The sequence below is a fragment of the Amblyomma maculatum genome, chromosome 11 (genome assembly GCF_055883805.1).
Source record: "Amblyomma maculatum isolate TAMU_Amacu chromosome 11, ASM5588380v1, whole genome shotgun sequence".
Classification (NCBI taxonomy): Eukaryota; Metazoa; Arthropoda; class Arachnida; order Ixodida; family Ixodidae; genus Amblyomma; species Amblyomma maculatum.
Genome location: NC_139354.1, coordinates 5298330 through 5317204, shown reverse-complemented (window position 1 = coordinate 5317204; position 18875 = coordinate 5298330). Strand labels below are relative to the sequence as shown.

The 18875-nt window shown below is 44.7% G+C and overlaps 1 protein-coding gene across 2 annotated transcripts in view; it reads right to left on the bottom strand.

Moving 5' to 3' along the window:
* The window catches only part of Unr (cold shock domain-containing Unr), a 49447-nt gene that overhangs the window by 22882 nt on the left and 7690 nt on the right, over positions 1-18875 (bottom strand). The window contains exons 4-10 of one of the 2 annotated variants that reach the window (XM_084584724.1): positions 17060-17156; positions 15521-15675; positions 13370-13699; positions 12527-12786; positions 8977-9142; positions 5971-6114; positions 1544-1699 (exon numbers count right to left, since the gene is read on the bottom strand). In XM_084584724.1, the coding sequence (XP_084440850.1) occupies positions 1544-1699; positions 5971-6114; positions 8977-9142; positions 12527-12786; positions 13370-13699; positions 15521-15675; positions 17060-17156 (1308 nt within the window). The remainder of the gene's footprint in view (positions 1-1543; positions 1700-5970; positions 6115-8976; positions 9143-12526; positions 12787-13369; positions 13700-15520; positions 15676-17059; positions 17157-18875) is intronic. The other variant, XM_084584725.1, reaches the window with a different exon arrangement.

Sequence of the window (18875 nt, the reverse complement as noted above, 5' to 3'; positions counted from 1 at the left end):
CCTCAGCAGACTTTCGAGCGTTTTCTCACACATATATGAGCAGAACTCCGAGTTTTGTTCACAGTACCGAATATGTATTCTCTCGCATTTAGCATTGCTGGGGGTATAGAGAGAATGCCCAGTATAACCGCTGAAATTCTGTGGAACCTGAGCGATCTGACGACACTTCGAACATTTCTTAATTGTGACCAATCTGCTGGGGTAGAATAGCAGGGAACGCCATAATAAAATGACGTACGCAGCTGAATGAAGCAGTCTCGAGACCTAGCACTTAAGTAACTTCTGCCATCTTGAAGTTCACGCATTTGTGGCTATCACACTGTCCGATGATTTTGTGGAAATGGACTACGCCCACCCCAAGCGAGACGTGATAAATCGAACCAGGCTTGTGCAATCGAGCCATCACGGGCACTATGCCAAGTTCGCTCCCCGCCACCGAAGGAGCTATCAAAAGTATAGTCAAAAGATAAATATGCGGTGGTTTTATTGCTGCGCAGCAGCTTGGCGTGCTGCCAATAAATGAACTGTGGATGTGTCGCACCACCACTTCCCCCTTTTTTTTTCTAATTCTCAGGGGCAAAAGTGGAGGATGGGTTCATTATGCGATGAAGAAGGATAGACAATTGGGCGAGTTGGTATCGATTCATATCAAAAGGGCACAGAACGAAAAAACACGGGACGAAAGGAAGGAGACGTACACACGAGCACTGTGTACATCTTCCTTTCGTCCTGTATCTTTTCACGCTGTACCCTCCCAATACGAATTCATTATGCGAGTGCGTTTATTATACGACAAATACGGTATCATTTTTCACAATTACAAGCGGTGGCTCAAGTGATTTGTTTATATCGAATTATCGATATATGAAACTATTTCGCCACTCACTTCAAGTTCGATATTATTCGAGTTCAACTGTAGTGCGCTGAATTTTCTTCAGCTAAATTTAGTGTTCGCGGCCAAACCGCAAGAAAACTACTTTCATGTCCTGTATACGAACTATCATAGAATATGCCTGTATTGTATGGGAGCCTGCACAGCAATCGTTGATTGACAAGCTGGAGAGAGACCATAACAAAGCAGCGAGGTTTGTCTTGGGAAGGCACGGACAAAGAGATTAGTTGTACGGCTATGAAAAATTATTTGCAGTGGGAACCCTTTGCTTTTCGTAGGAGGAAGCTAAGATTAAAATTATTAGACTCGGCACAAATCGGGAAAATTATATTAAACAGCCCTTTTACATTTCAAAATGACATGATCATTTGTGTAAAATTCAAGAGTACCGTGCCAGGACGAACTTGTTTGCGAATCCATTTTTGTCAAAACTGTGCAACAGTAGAATCAGCTTTCAGCTGTGTGCTCTTTGCCAATCCGTAGCCTCCCTACTATAACACTTTCGGGCAATGCGGAGTTATCTCTGAATAAAAATAAACACATAGGTAAATGGCGAATAATCCCCTACACAAGCTAAAAGCTGAAGGCCTTCCCCAACCACGAGAGCAGTCGGAGAATGTCATTCCAAAATACATGCCAGGTCACCCTCACCCTCGCTCTGAAGTTCTTGGAGTCCTCTCCGTTCACGGCAGACCCATCACCATTGGATAGTGAACGCCTTGTGCGGGGGCCATCTTCACGGTCATCAGACACTGACCACAAGCGGCGAATGCGTGTGGCTAGGAAGCGACTTGGAGAAGCAGGGTCCTATAACGAAAACAAAACAAAAAAAAGCAATGTAAGCCAAAGTGAGGGAACAAATAATGTTGAACGAACTTCAAAAAACTGCCTTCCTTAAGCAACAGCAAAGCCCAATTCACTGGACGAAAAAAATTTTAGGATTAAAGCTACCAATGTTTTCCCAATCTTGAAACATGTTTTCCCAGCACGTCCCCTCACATATACCGAATGATACAGCAAACACTACGTCACCGTCTGTAAAAAGACTTGCTTACCATTCAGTTAAAAACCAAACTTCATAATTTTCTTTTTATTTCGTGCATAGTTATGACTTATGGCAAGTTTGTAGCTGTAGAGAAAATGATGTCATACAGTTTTCCTAAACCAATGCAAATGTCTTTCTGGAAAGTGTTAAAACACATGCAGTGCCATATGGTGCCCTTTTCTACACAGAACCAAAACACAATTTACAATGTACACAGGGGCTTCAATGTACTAAAGGCAATAAGGCAATGCCCACACCTGACGACATGTCACAATGCCTGCGACATCCAGTTAAAACCATCTGCACCATTAGGACAGTACTGGGCTACTGGATGAAATTGATTTGAGGTCTCATATTGCAGTGCATTCTTATTTTTTCTCGCAACACATTTACAATTTGTTGTTTTTCTCTTTCGCCTAGTAACTGAACTGTTCACTTAAAGCTACACGTTCCCAAGTAAAAGGAGCAGTAAACAGCACATGCAGCACTTGAACAGGTTTAGGAATAAACAACGCAGCACGAAAGTAGTAGCATATTCATAAAAATTCCCGAGCCCAGGCTGCTACCAATGCCAGAAGTCAGGGCTGATCACACGGCATTGGCCGTTCCATGCTTCCAAAAGCAACCATTTAATGCAGCAGGATAAAAACCACTTTTCCAGGATCCGAAACCAAAGCAGTATAAAAGCAGGACAAAATAAAAACACACAAAAGGGCAGAGCAGTTCAAGTAACACATGCTGTCCACATCTACAGCAACCCCACCACCACAAGGCAGCAATCCAATATACTGAAACAAGCAGAGTTATAGCGTGCAGTCTACATAGCCTGTAAACAGACATGCAAGAGCAAAAAAAAAAATAAAAGAGCACAAAGGTAAAATATTATTACTTTTTCAAAAACGCCAAAGCTTCCGCAACATAAGCAAGCACCAATCAAGGCATTTGAAACTGAAGTTGATAAGCAAAAATATATACACAGTAGAACCTCGGTGATACGAATCTCACGGGGTCGCGAAAAAATTTGTTGCCGAAGTTTTGCACATTGCACACAATGCACTCTGCCCGGGGAATTTCACGAAATCGTATGATCTCGAAATTCGTATCAACCGGATTCGTATCACCGAGATTTTACTGTATATATATATATATATATATATATATATATATATGCTTCCATCAATCACGGAAATAAAAAAGAAGCACAAAGCTAATTTCTCTTCTCCAGGTAAGAAAAAATAAAAAAGCCTTACACAAATATTTGACACAGGTGCTCAAATTCTGCTCAGCCACTCGCTAGCAATGACAAGTGAATGCAATGCACGCCTGTTTCAAAAAATGCCCACGCATGCTAACATACTTTTAAAAAGTTCTTCATAATGAAGAAAGCTACAAAAAGGAAACATTCAACGCTCACTTCACCGTCTCATTTTCAAACGGCGCAAATTTAACTGTCGACAAAGGGCATGACAGAGCAATGAATGATGATTTCAAAAGCGCTTTAAATGCATATTTCCCAATCAACAAAGTTTGTCGAGAACTCTGCGAGGTTCCGATGCTTTTAGAACTCAGTCTGGTGATCCATACCTTGAAGGCAAGCCTACTAAAGCACTAAACAAAGGAGAGCAAAATACAACCATCGACTGCTTATTTTGACAGGATAAGGTGCACAAACTACGGCTTCAGTGAGCTTCCAGAGCTCTATCGCCTGTGCAGTGAACTCTACGAACAGAGCAACTGACAAAGATATAGTGGAACTAAAAGGCGCAGCTTAACGATCACATGCGTAATAAATGCACAAAGCAAGGAAAAATCAAACGAACACAGAATGCATGCGCCAACGTACCCAAGGTCTTCCTTTTTCTATTGAACAAGCATACAGCTCAAAAATGACGGGCAGATAGAGCAGGCAGGGATCAGCAGAGCTTATTACTTATTGCAAAATCAGATAGCAACTGCCATAATTTTTTTCCTTCCGTTTCCTTTTCTTTTTCTGGTTTATTTACTAAAATCATTCTACTACTTTCCCTTGCCGAGAGTTTATTTCTCCTGTCAGATTCTGTTCATTCTGGTAGACTATCAAGTTTTTATTTAAAGTTGCAGCAATGCCTACCCAGAGTTGCGGTCTCTTCAATGTGACCTCGCAACAGTTTCAGGACTAGAACTTGGCATAGCTAATCGGCAAAGGGACAAATTGAATAACGAAATTAGCCGACTTCTACGGCTTTCAAAAAGACAACTGTTCGGGTGAAGGCTGAGCGACATGGGCCGCAGCATTTCATCTGGTCTAATTGCATAACGAAACAAACTGACATTTAATGCCGACAAAATTATTTTTTTTTTCAAAACAGACACATTTACAACCGCATTACACTTGGCCCATTTGTCCAAATAAAGTGAATTGTTTCTGCCAAAAGACTACAGACTCGTAACAACAGCATGTTTCCCATCAGCAAGAACTCATAAAAGGACAGAAGAAATGATTAAAGATGTAAGCTATTAAAAACGGACTTAATTGAATACATTAACACACACAGTACAAGGATGTGGTTCTAGAAACGAGCAGACATGTCCAATGATTGAGTTGAATCCTGCAATGACACGTCCAGCGTCAAATGCTCTAGAAAAGCCGAGGTAACAAAAATATGGGCCCTCCAGTTTCTAGAGGACGTTTTCAAGTAGAGGGGGAAACAGTTGCAGCGGTGAAGGGAAAAAAAAAATAACCTAATCCAGCAGAAATCCTCTGGCGTGGCAAATTATCCTCAAACCTACTTTGTTGGCTGGATCACACATCAGGACATCAATAATCATTTGAAACAGCAACTGGCATATACCGTATTTGCATGATTGTAAGTCTACTCCTTTTTTTAAAATTCGAAAATCTGGAGTTGGGGGGTTGACCTACAATCGAAACCAAAGCATGGTACTGTTATCAAGAACAAGACAAAAACCATATCATAGAGGCTACAGCGAATTTGTTTGCTCTACGGCTTTAAGTGCAACATTCAGTTACTGTGTGTGCTTATTAGGAAGAATTTTTCTTTAACTTTTACTGCGCAGCACAAATTGTAGCTGCGGGAGTGTCGATAGCTTACGGAAGAACCGCTGTTCGTATAGAGGCGACGCTCTCCGTTTGCACGTCAGTCGCGTCGAGTCACATGACACGGCGCCTTTCCAGGGAATGTTGATGGTTTATGGAAGAGCCGACATCGATCCAATGCCTCCTTGACTAATCATTTGTTGAGTTTGAGCATATTTGACTTTATGACCGGCTGCATGCTTCGTTACGGGCTCTGCAGGCCAAAAAGCATTCAGTGCTCGTTTCGTGCAGCGTTCAAGGAGGCGGCTATCATTTATGCCGAATGGTTTATGGAAGAGCCGACATCGATCCAATGCCTCCTTGACTAATCATTTGTTGATTTTGAGCATATTTGACTTTATGACCGGCTGCATGCTTCGTTACGGGCTCTGCAGGCCAAAAAGCATTCAGTGCTCGTTTCGTGCAGCGTTCAAGGAGGCGGCTATCATTTATGCCGAAGAAACAACTGCACCGTGGCCCGCAAGTTTGAAGCTTCTAAACAGGTGTTGCGGGAGTGGCAGTGGCAGCGAGACAAAATAATTTTCTACTGTTATGCCAAGCGAAGATGCTTCCAAGGGATACAGAGAGCTGGAGGCCCAACTTGACACGATTTAAAGTGGAGACGAGTTGTACAGACAGGAAATATATTTTCATTGTCGAGAGCATTCATCATGATTTTTCTTTTCGGGACATGCGATTTGGGACATCCGGGACATTCGACTTACATTCGAATTTACTTACAATCGTGTAAAAACGGTAACAGCATTCAAATTAGGCAGAAGCATAAAAGCATAATGTCGGAGGCATTCAGCAGTGCTCTCAGCACTTCCGACAGCTTACTTGATTGCACATCAAGCCCAGAGGCATTTCTGTGCACACATGCGCAAAGCATCACAATTACGCAGAATGCTTCGACCGCAACAAAGTAAGTGCTCCAACCGTGGCGGTCTCTCTTACTTGAGCCACCGTGAACTCGACTTCATCGCTGGGGTGCAGAGTCATGTCCGGGTCGAGTAGCTCGCAGGTCTTGAAGTAGATCTGGCTGTCGCGGTCCTGGCAGCTGATGAAGCCAAAGCTCTCCTTCACCGTTGCCACGACACCCTAGGACACACATTGTGCGGGGAGGAGGGGGACGGAACGAGTCGGCTTCACACATTCTGTCATTGACAAAGGTGGCCTTTGGAGTGAGCTCCCCACCCCTCAACTCCGAAGGGCTATGGGCACGAGCAGCATGGAAGCAAGTCCCAAATGTGACAGCGACAAGAGGCATCACCCTCAACCCCTATTTAAATAAGTGCAAGCACATTTTAACAAAACAAAAACAAATCTGAGTGGCCAGCCATTACAAAGTGACATCTCTGAGAGAGAAAAAGACATCTCACGATGACAGCATGTAACACACAGCTCTGCCTATGTGAATGCTTCCCCAACACACAAGTACAATTGAATAGGCCACGTAAACGAAAAAAAAGATATCATACTCCTAAAAAAATTTCACATATGAAGGAATTAAAAAGCCCATTAATGAATATTATAGCGGTATGAGAAGCCTTCCTGAAACCTATTCCAAAATCATTCAAACTCTCATATCGGATTTCTAGCTTATTTTATACAAAATACATATGCAACATTTCTATGGCTGCCTGCAACTCATTTCATTTGCTGCTGCTGCAATAAGATGTGTGCCAAATAGGGCCAGCCCTGTAGTAGGCTTAGTGTGCCTTCTTCTTGTTTGTTTGTTTGTTTTTTGTTGTTGTTTTTTCAGAAAAGCTGCGCCTGTGGTTCGTGTTTCGAGGCAAGCTTCAGCAAAGCTCCTCTTTCACTCACGGAAATTTACAAGCTGCAAAAGGAAAAAAATTGGGGGGAGAGACTTTAACTACGCCTTTAATGGTATGAGGTGATAACATTAAAAGCTCCCCCCATCTGCGCCTCCCCTTGTGGTTCCTTGTCCATATACATATAGCCCGTACTCCTTTGAACAATCCCTTAATATGTGCCTCTAATATACCCCACATTGTTAGCACAGAGTCCTGAGCTACCACATTATCCAGTTACCTGTTCCACCCGGCATAGATACCGTATTTACTTGCATAATGTTTGCATTTTTTTTCGCGGAAAATTGATGCTAAGTTGGGGGTGCGATAATTATGCGGGGAAAATTTTCGAGCAAATGTTTTGGAGCGCTAAAAGCAAATTTAAATAGGTGCGAATCGGGATTCTTAGGCCAGCTATTGTAAATATAATCAAAACATTACTTTCAAGCAGAACTTACCCTTGTTATAAAAGTACAGGGTCGCCAAAAGCACAAATTGCTAAAGCACTTTATTACCGCATGCAGCCACATCATCACTCCCAGAGTTCCGTGGTATAATGCTCATAGCAGACCATACAGTGTTGGTGGCGCGTTCCTCCGTACCAGCCGCCGCATCCACAGCGCATTTGATAACGTCGCGACGTGTTTATCTTTTGACTATGTACTTTTGATGTTAGCTCCTGCGGTGGCGGGAAGCAAACTTGGCACAGTGCCCGCGATGAATTGATTGCACAAGCTTGGTTCGATTTATCACGCTGCGCGTGGGGCGAACGGAGTTTACTGCCACAAAACCAATTAAAAGTGTGATAACTGCAAATGCCTTTTGAAGCGAACAATGCTAAAAGCCGGTGTCGTGATCGCAGCTGACCGCGTGCTTTTGCTGATTCGTAGGTGCAAGGATGGATGACTAATGCAAAAAAAAAAAAAATATTGCACCTTAATGTTCACAGCCACCGTAGCTTACATTACGCCACAAGTTCAACACGGCAAAAAACGAGCATCGTACATCGTCCGCCGCACACAGAGGATTCACAACGCACACTGGAGAACAGGGATGCCATGCTAGTGAAAGCGTCAAATGTTCTCTCTGTCATGGGCTGAGCTGGCTTGTTGGCGTATGCGTAATGCGTGCTGCTGAAGACCGGGGAAGACAAAGGAAGGGGAGAGAGAAAGCTCGGGAAAAGAATGGGTACACCCTTGTGGTTAACTCTATCGTGTTGTTTCCCCTCTTCCAAACGCCACGGCTGCATTGGCTGCACCTGCTCCATACCGGCCGTTGCAAAACCGATTTCCTCTCGTTCCTTCATGCACATGGCTTGCAAACGTCACATGCTGACGCAGGCAAACGATCGCCGCAGATGCGCGTGCCTTTGGAAAATGGGCGTGGCACTGCTCTAGACCAGCTGTTGCCCAACTGTTCTCTCTTATTCCTTCCGCGTGTGGCCGCATGGCTTGAAAACGGCCAAGGGTGATGCGATCATATCTGGAGAAGGCGCACCTTCCAGTGCATGGTGCAGAGTTCGATATATAATGACCGGTGCAATTGCAGTTCGTTATACGATGCAGCTTTCCTATACTTTTACATGATATTTTCAATGGGATGTTTAGTGAGTTCGATATAACCAAAATTCAAATTACCCAGGTTCGACTGTGAAGCCCTTCTTTAACCAAGCTGTACGAACGTGGCCCAGGACTGGTTGCCCGATTTAGCATCCTAGACACCGGGAAGGTTGATTCCTGTTCCAATCTCCCATCTCAAGAGAGCAAAATGAGTAAGCAGCTTCTGCCAACTTTGTGATGCAATTTTGTTTCATTAAGCCATATAAGTTTACATAACCCATCAAAGAACTGATGCGTGGCTATGTCACCTGTTGAGCCATGCCTGTGATTTTTTTCTCATACTAATGCTAAGTTTCCTGCAGAATGCTCTTGCTTTCATAAACTGTGCAGAAATGCTATTTTTTCATGCTATCCTGGTTAAAGATAAGAGATGCACCATTGCGTAACAAGCCAAAAACTTCCAATCCTTGCCGCCTCAAGGCTGCAACACCCAAGTGACAATTCCAAAGCCGTGTGCAACGAGGAAATACGATCAACAAGGAGACGGCGGCTGTTCCAAGAATGGAGCAGAGCATGGTGAAAGGACTCACCACTTGGCGAGTCTCGTTGGCAAATGATTGGTCAAGCAGCTCAATGTTGGTGGCCCGCTGGAGACCGTCCCGTCGGTCGGTGGCAATGCTGAACTGGACCTGGTCGCCCACTTGCAGGGAGTACTCACACTTGGGATCACGCTCGCCGTAGGGCATCTCCAGTTCCCTGCAGAAACCAGAAGGAATGAGGCAGGCAACAAGGCAAACAACCTGCGCCCACAGCCCGGTAAAAACTTGCCACAACAAAACGGAAGTTTCTTCGCTACAAAAAAAGGATTGACTGTGAGGGTGAAAGAAGGAAGAGGTGCCGTAGTGAAAGGCTACGAAATAATTACAGTCACCTGGAAATCGGCAAGCACTGATATCGCGTAGAACACGGGCGCCTTTTAAGCGCGGCCTCGAGAAACACAACCGCTCCGCAGAGGACAGAATCAATTCAATTCAGTAGCCGAGCATGGTTTCCCTGTCAGTCGTCCATGAATTGTTTTAGAGGATTCTCAACGTGCCCAGAGACAAAATTTTGATGCTGTGAAATAGTAACTTTACTAACTTCATTAAATTGTAGAATAACTGTATCGAATTTTTTAAATGCCGTTAAAACAAACCTCAGTAAAATGAAGTTGGTGAGAGCACCGACAAGATGATGAGAGGCAGAGGGAGAAATGTGCATCAGAACTGGAATTTACAAAAAAGGGCAATGGCAGCAAAACCAAAGCTTGTAACAGGGTGCACTACATGTGAACAGCTTGACACGACAAACAAGTCAAAGAAGTTTGCAAGCCCACAATGCGAGTAAGACACAGTGAAGTCTATATGGCCCCAAAGAAATGAAGCGTGACCGACAAAATAAAATGCAGAAGTAGTGGGCCAATATGACTAAACATCAAGGTTTTTAACGTGAGTGGGTTGCAATACATTTCTGAGCATTCTACGCCAACTAGGACCTGAGTTTCAATGTCACAAAAGTTTGACATGACAAAGTGAGTGCAGATTTCACCAACTTCATTATAACAAAGCGCTTGGGACCTGTAAAATATTTCGTTATACATGTAGCTTCATTGTAAGTCGCAGACCGTATCGCACGCAATAGAGAAGGTTAGGCATGTTCGGAACAATAAAAGCGTAATTTAATATTAATTCAAGTGTTACAGCCCGAACATTACGTCATTTCATAGGCTTCCAATCGATACGGGGCAAAATCCGCCGCTGCAGACACCAGCTTTTTCGTAGTGTTTGCGCTTGTTGTTGACTCAGGCCACCACTGTTGGCTTCCATGTCTAAAGCTGACCACAGTTTACTGCGGCTTACTGAAACTTGCTACTTAGCGTGACATCTGGAAGAGAGTGCGAAGACCGTTGTGCATTTAGTTTTGCTTTTTGCTGGCAGGTCACTCTGGCGCTGTTCGTCAAACGTTTCAGTAGCTCTGCCCTCCGCGCCTTTGTTTGTTGGTTTGTTTTTGCATTGGTGTATGGCTACCATGGCTACTGCGGAGTTTGAAATTTCCGGAGCTGTCTTTGCAGTGGTGTTCCCTACACGCTCCATAACTCAGTGACAGCTGCGGAGAGCAATGACAGCGCCTCTACATATGCTCGTTGTAAAGATGCAAATAAGCCATTGGGGAGGCCCAAATTTCTTCGTTGTACAGGCAAATTCGCTGTACTTGTTTTCATTGTACATGCGTTCACAATACATACGAAAGATAGGAACGCGGCCGGGACCTACAAAATCCTTCATTATACAGGTAATTTCGCTGTAGAGGTGGTCGTTGTAGAAGCGTTTGACTGTAGGGTTAATCCATGATTTAACAGCATCGGCAAAACTAAATTCGGTTAACTCGGACTCGCTGCGGGGTCCTCGCAAGACAGTTCAATGGCGGCAAGCACTCATTATCTCGGAGGCATCTTCACTAACAGTTCTTGACTGTCATGTACACGCAGCGATAACAGGTGGCGGGAGGAGCGCGCGCAGCAACTGAAAACACGAGGGAAGAGGAGGGGGGGAAGGGGGGTACGCGTAGCAACCAGTGGTGGCGGGAGCACACGCTGCCCCGGCTGCGGAGTTGGTTACAAGGGACAACGCCTGCGACGCCGCCGCCGACACAAAACGCAGGAACGGGCGCCAAAGAGCTGCGCTCTAAAAGAAAAAAATGAAAGCTAACGGGCGCGAAATGTGATGATGATAGCGGATCATGTGAGCAGTGGCTAGGTGGAGCCAGTGACCGCGCGCTTCAAAGGGAGAGGCTATATCACCATTATTATAGTCGTTAGGGCGACAAGACTGTTTTATTTTGCTGTCAAATGACTGCCACTGCTGTCCCGTGGCTGTGATGGCTGCACTGACTGCACGCGTGATTTCTTTGTCCTGACTGTTCGTGATGCGACGGTGACAGCATGCGAATCATGAAAATGAGAGCCCGTTGCTCTGTTCGACTGTGTTTGGGGCCTGTTGCCGCTGCCGTTCCGCTTCACAGCGATGGCGACCGCCACTCCAGTGAAGCGATGACTATGTTGCCGTCGCTGGCATACCGACCGATGACGACATATTATCAGAAGTTCTCAATGGAAACGGAAATTGTTCCGACGATGAAAGTCATGAGCAGCCGCTGCCTCAATGTCGCACTGTGCAAGAGGCCACCGGGGCTCTCGCTGTACTGGGAGAATTTCGCGTCAGATCCCGCGACAATGAGCGTGCACACCACAACTTGATGGGACTGAAAAAAATCATCATGCAAATTCCGATAAAGAAACAAACAAAAATAAAGCAGTTTTTCATGAAATAAAAGTATGTGTATGCCCAGTACATTTTTTTGGTTTTCATGGTAAATTCAATAATCCGAAATTCAGTTAACTCTGATATTTTTGTAGATCTCTTGCGATCCGGATTAACGAGGTATTACTGTAGTATTTCACATTGCCAAAATTTCTTTCCTTGGCATGTTGAGAATCATTAAAACAGTTCACGAACGACTAAAAGGAAAAACTTTTATTTGTGATAAAAGTGATTCATCACGAGAGTGATGAAGATGAAGTGCCCTTGTAGCTTTACTGTCGTCCTTGAGCATAACGGAACCCTCCAGTCAGCACAAGCTAAAATGGGACGCCGCCAGCGATGGCATGTCGATCTATGTAAGTGCATGCAGCATTTCAGCGGGAAACAGGGTTGTCAGGTTCACAGGTACGCAGACCTTCCAGTTTTTTTTATCAACCAAGATTTTTTTTCTGATAAACCTCCCTGCCTTCACTCTTCCTACTTCGCCGGCTTTCAAGCCTGACAGTAATAATTTATGTGAAACCGACTGGGACTGCCAGTACTGCCAGATATCTTCCTTATTTCTGCATTTCATTGCATAAAAAATGAGTCTGTAAATCAAGGTGACTAGCAACCAGCAGAGCTTAAGCTAACACAAAAAAAAAAGTAAGATTTTAGTCAGCGCTTCCTTGGCTATAAAATGGAATACTTGAAACAGTGCCAACAAAACCGGTTACTGACACACGCACACAGTACACATACGCAGGCACACGCACGCACACACTATCTGTATCCCACTCACTCTTCGCCGCGGGTGTAGACAATGCGACCGGGCAGAGGGTCCGAGGCAGCCGCTTGCGACGGTCGACCCCGGTCGGCTACCACTGTCACGCGGCCCTGCAGCAACTCGGGGTCAACGTCCTCAAAGACGACGGTGCCGGGTGCCAGGCGGGTGATATTGCACGCCACCTCCTTGCCATTGCGGAGCTGCACGCTGAACTCAACATCCTCGCCCAGCGACAATGCACGAAAGTCACTGCACTCGCTCGAGTGGAAGAAGATCTGTGCAAGAGCCAGAGGGGGAAAAGGGGGGGGGGGGGGGGAGTGAAGGTCGGAAGGGTGCTTTGCATAGCCCTGAAAGAACACTGCCCAACTACTGCTCTTGGCAAAAATTTTTCCAGACTGCTAAACGTCTCAATACCAGGTCTGAATTAAAGATTTGCTTGGCCCACTTTCCCGAAACACCTCAATAATAACAATAATAATAAAAATTACAGGACTGCACTTAGCTTCACTTAAAAGCCTGTCTTCCTCCGCCTCTTCTACCTATTCCCTCCACCACTTCTGCGTGTTTGTGTACTCGTTATAATTTCATTTCTTTTTTTTTTTTTCTCTTTTCTTTGGCTTCATTGTAAACAACATCAGCCTCACAGGACTCCATTCCTCGACATACAAGATGAAGGTCTAACTACCTGAAAGGGGAAATTATGTCAACGTCAGAACCTATCATGACATCCCGCCGACACATCTCGCGAAATCTCGTTTACGCATCTCATGGACACAGCTCACGAAACCTCGTGAACACGCCCCACAAGCGTGTGATTTTCACCACAAGCATAGAAAGGCTTTTGCCTTGTAAACTCACCTCCTTGACAACGTCTCCCCGTTCAATGAAGCCAAATGTGTCCTTGAGAGCGCAAACGACGCCCTGCTTACGCTGGCCGCTACCACCCCCAGATGGTGAACCCCCACCAGAGGGCTGACTCTTGCGACCCCCTTTGTTCGCAGTGGAGGCAGGAGGAAGCCCGGCGTTTTCCGGACGCACACGCCGGGCGCAGGGAGCGCCCGTCTCCTTGCAGGTGGCCAAATAGAAGCGCACACTGTCATTGTGCTGCAGCGTGTAGCCTTCCTCGACGTCCTGCTCCGTGTATGGCAGGAAGAAGCACTCCCCACGGCTCTCGTATGCCACCCGGCCCTGCAGGGTGTGCAAAAAAATGAAAGTGTTCTCTTCTCCACCTCCCTCCACCTTTTCGTTGAATCCCTGCTTCGAGAACAGCCTCCAAGGGTCAAGATTCCATTGATGTGGCTATGCTGATGTTTGTCCAGTGCACAAAAATATGAATTTACTGCTGGGAATATCAAATTACAAAAATATGAAAATTCACTTCCTTGCCATTTGATCCAAGCTCATGATGACAATGAAATTAAATCTGCAATTACTGTTTAAAAATAAATGGCAATGCAATGTAGCCTTCTTTATACAGTCGAACCCGGTTATATCGAACCCGGATATATCGAATTTTGGTTATATCGAACTCACGGAATATCCCCTTGAAAATCCAATGTAAAAGTATAGGAAAGCTGCGTCATATATTGAACTCAATTTCACCGGTCGTTCGATATATCGAACTCCGCACCACGCACTGGAAAGTGTGCCTTCCCCAAAGACGATCGCATCACCCTTGGCCGTTTGCCGCGTGACGTTTTCAAGCCACGCGCGGAAGGAATGAGAAGGGACAGTTCGACGACGGCTAGTCTGGGCAGCACCGCACTCATTCCCCAAAGGCGCGCGCATCTGCAGTTGTTGTTTCCCGAGCGCCAACACATGACGTTTGCAAGTCATGTGCGTGGGTGTGCCCATTCTTTTGCCGAGCTATCTCTCTGCTTCAGCACGCGCTATGCATGCGCCAAGTCAGCTCAGCCCGTTTTCAGACAGACGTCGGACGCTTTCTCCAGCGTGTGTTGCGAACCCTCTGCACGCGGCGGCTGAGGCTGACGTGGCTATGGCGCCTGCGAACGTTAAGAAGCGGCAGCTCTCTCTGTTTTGCTTTTTTTTTTTTTTGCGAGAGTCATCTTTTCTTATCGTTGTGCTATATGCGCGACGTAGCATAAGATATGGCGGCTGCGGACGTTAAGAAGCGGCAGGCTTTTTTTTTTTTTGGCGGGAGCCGTTTATCTTTGCATGTATGAATCAACGGAAGCACGCGGTCTGCTGCAGCGATCATGACGCCCTCTCCAAGCGCGGCGTGATAAATCGAACAAGGCTTGTGCAATCAAGCCATCAGGGGCACTCTGCCAAGTTCGCTCCCCGCCACCGGAGGAGCTATAAAAAGATAAACGCGTCTTGACGTTATCGCTGCGCAGCATCTTGGCACGCTGCCAAGAAATGAGCTGTGGATGCGACGACCAAACGGAGTGACGCGCGCCATCCACATGCAAGCGAAAACGCTCGCGATTTCTGCCGCAGCGACACAGAAACCTACAGAAACCTTGTATTGAGCTGTCGTGGTGGCTCGAGCGGCAAGAGGGACGCAGTTCCAACAAGTTTGAAATTTTTCGCTCGTCGCTGAGATCGCTCAATCGCTTGCATGTGAGCGAGCTGGTCTTAACGCATTTTTTTTTTTTTTTTTTCAAATTCTCGGGTGCAAAAGTGGAGGGTGGGTTCATTATGAGAGTGGGTTGATTACGCGACACATGCGGTATCGTTTTTTGGTATCGTAAGTGCCGTCACAAGCCGATTTTTGTATATCGAATTATCGATATATCGAACTATTTCGCGATCCCCTTCGAGTTCGATATATCCGGGTTCGACTGTATTATCCACATTTAGGATGGCGCTGGCCAGTGTTGCCCGAGAGCGAGTAGTTCACCATAAGAGCAAAGTGCACGGGGGTATTGAGGTGTATGTCTTGGTGTCGCAATGTAAGCAGCATTAGGAAAGACAAGACGTGCCAGATGGATATGCATCATCATGACCGTTTGTTACAAGCTGTGTCGGATGGCTATGAGCCCATACCTCTTGGCCGTCCTTGGCTTCAGTCGTAATGAATCCGGTTGCCACTTCATCACTGAGCACCTCGCTAGAAAGGGCCTCGGATGAGATCTTCACCACAGCGCTGGCCACGGGCTTGCCTGACTTCCGGTCATTTGTCATCTCAAACTCCACAGGGTCTTCACACACAAAAGAAAGGACACGATCAGCACAGAGCAAACACCACCCACTCCCTAGAAACAAACAAAACATACTGACTCCCCGGTACAACAGCAACAGCACACTCGACTTTTCAACTTGTGGTATAAGGGACAAGGATCAAATAATTACATAATTTTAAATATACAATAAAATAAAAAAAGTGGCTTCTGAAAAAAAGAAAAGAACGTAGTAAATCTTACATCTCAGACCCCCGAACCATGCTCTAAGGGCATGCAAGGAAGGAATGAGTGAAAGAAGCAAGAAAGTGGGGCCATAGTGGAGGTCTCTAGTTAAGAGGGGATGAGGGGATCGGAGGCATTTCTTTATTTGGAGCGACGCGAATAACTATACTGACTTGAAATAGCACCAAACCGTCAGATATAAAGTTTCAATGTGATATCTTCAGTATTTTTTCGTTTTGTCATAGTTTACACATTCACACGTTACTTGCTCGTGGAAAGATGAGCACGACTACAACATTGGCTATGGGTCTGTAAATGGTTTTAATACTTGGTAGAAGTGTGGTCTAAATCAATCAACACACTTAATTTCTTTTTGAATTTCCCTACTCCTTCCTTTAAAGGAGGCAGTATGCACCTTCTCCTAATGATTAGAATGCATCATGGCCTAATTACTTATTAATATAAAAAATGTGAGCCTGGACTGTAAATCTGAGACTGCCTTGATAAAAAGCATATGTCAGCAATTGTAATAAAATAAACAGCATTCAAATCCATGCAACCATTGCGGTGCTATGCTTTGCACGAGCAAGGTGATATGCTCAAAACAAATTTACGTGAAAACAACCTCAAGGTTCTAAACTAGCACTCATTGCCTATGTATATTACGTACTAACTGTATTTATTTGGAGCACCTGAAATTTGTTTTTGGGTGAATCATTTCATTACAAGGGAGAATGAGTCCTGTTGATGCCAAAAAGCTGCTTTTTAAAATTTTTTTTTTTGTGATTTTCGAGATCAGATTTTACATCTCGCGTTAAAAAACTTTTTTTTAAATAACAGGTTAAGGGGCTAGTTGGTGCTGCATAATACCCAAAATTGTGGAACAACAAACACAAGCACATGCGCTTGTGTTGTGTCTCTTCTATGTGCGTGTTTGTTGCGCCACATTTCTGGGAAATATTTTTAACATTGCACAGGATACGGGCATTTTAATTAATTTGGCCTTCATCAAAAACTTTGTTTTGTTTTGGCATCTAACTCTCAGCAATCACACCCCTACAACTGGTGCAATGGACTAATGCATGCATGTGAAGTGGCCGCTCTGCAGCGACTGGCACCTTATACCAAATCTGTCCAACAGCAAACGCGCAGCACAAGGGTTGCAAATCTCTGAGCTCACCTCCAATGCGCAGGTGCTCAATGTTGCCAGAGAACTGGCTATAGTGGAAGAACAGCCGCGCTGAGCGTTCGCAGCACCGGATGAACCCGTACGAGTGCTGCATAGCGCAATGTACAAGACATTTGTGTAAACATAATTTGCCACGTGGCCCTTATGCCCAGCACTTAAGTTATTATTGAATTCTTTTTCGTGTGCTGTTTCAGTTTTCACAGCTACGATACACCAAAATTTTGTTATGCGAGTGAAAACAAAACAAAATTCCTTTTAGTTGCTTCTCGATTCGTCGCAATTGCGCTTCTCACAAAAGGCCGGCAAAAAGAGTAGTAATGAACTGAAATAATGAGAAAGCAGCAATTATATTAGTTTTTTTTTTTTTCTTCTCATACAACTTAAACTAAACTCTAACATCACAGCCACTGTTCAACTGATGAAATGAACCAAATGACCGAGCAATTTTGCAGGCATGAGCGAATTCCATGTGCTCACATAGGTATACCAATGTCTTACAAACCACTCAAAGAGGAATGCGCATAAGATGATACACAAGATGTCACTGAAAGTATCACAATAATACTACAATTAAGAAAAACAAAAAAGGTACAGCAGTGGTGAAAAATATAATTTAACAAGACTTCTAAAAATAAACTTATGATTCACTGATCACCAACAACCTCCTACAATAAAGCATTAAAAAGAAAGAAAAAAAAAGATGAAAGTGAAATCAAATTTAATACAGAAGTATATATGCAGCTGTCACACGATGAAACGGCACATGCTTTTTACCTGTCCGCTAAAGCTGGCTCAATAAAACAGGCTCTAGATGAGTGCAAACAAGACATGGCGTTTTCATTTTCATAGCATCAAAAACGAGCATAAATGCAGGCACTGATCTGAAAAGTAACAATGAGTTCGATGCCTCCACCTTTCTTTCAATTTACAATCATCAGCTTAGGGTGACAGTTTAAGCATCCCAAGTTTTTTTATTTGGCACAATAGAAAACTTCCCGTCTCAAAAAGTCGATTCCATAGCTATTTTGTTAGAATTGCTTTGACAAATTTTGCCGAGAACTTTTCAATTGATGCATGCACCGGATTTAATGTAGACCGATGATGGAAACCATGAGCGACTGCAATGACGACTGCAGCCGACAAAGGCGATGTAGCGAAAACTGATATATATCTAACCCACCAGACAGTAATTGGACATTTATCAGTGCAGAGTAGTGCCCACTTTAGTTTCCACACCTAAGGCTGTTACAGCACAGAAACGTAAGTCATCAACGCATGTTTTAGTGGGCCGTGGTCACCGCTCCATCCAAAGAATTCAAAACAATGTGGCACCATCTAGTGAGAAATGCTAAAAACACATCATAGGCGATGCGAAAGGAGGGTGTTTTTACTGACGGGTGCACTGGAGAGAACGCAAAATGTAATAAAACTAGGCGAGCGCTCTTCAAAGAATGGGCCAGTTGCAAAACCTACAAGCCAGCATCCCTGTGAGGCAGATATTCATTCATTATGGTGGCAGAATCTAACTCTGGGACAATAATTAGGTGCAGCGCGACGAATGAGTGAGGGGTGGCCAGAGGATGTGCCAGTGCTCCTTCAAACTATTACCCCACAGCAAGGCTATGCAGCCACTGTGCAAGAATTCCGGCCGTAAAGGGAAGCTGACTTGTAGGTTTTGCAACTAGTCTATAGAGAACACTGCATACTTATTTTAATTTTCCCGAGATGTGGTCATGCGGGGTACTACAGTGATAGTGACACATTTCACATACGACTTTCAAGTGCCAAATTAAAGTCATAAACACTT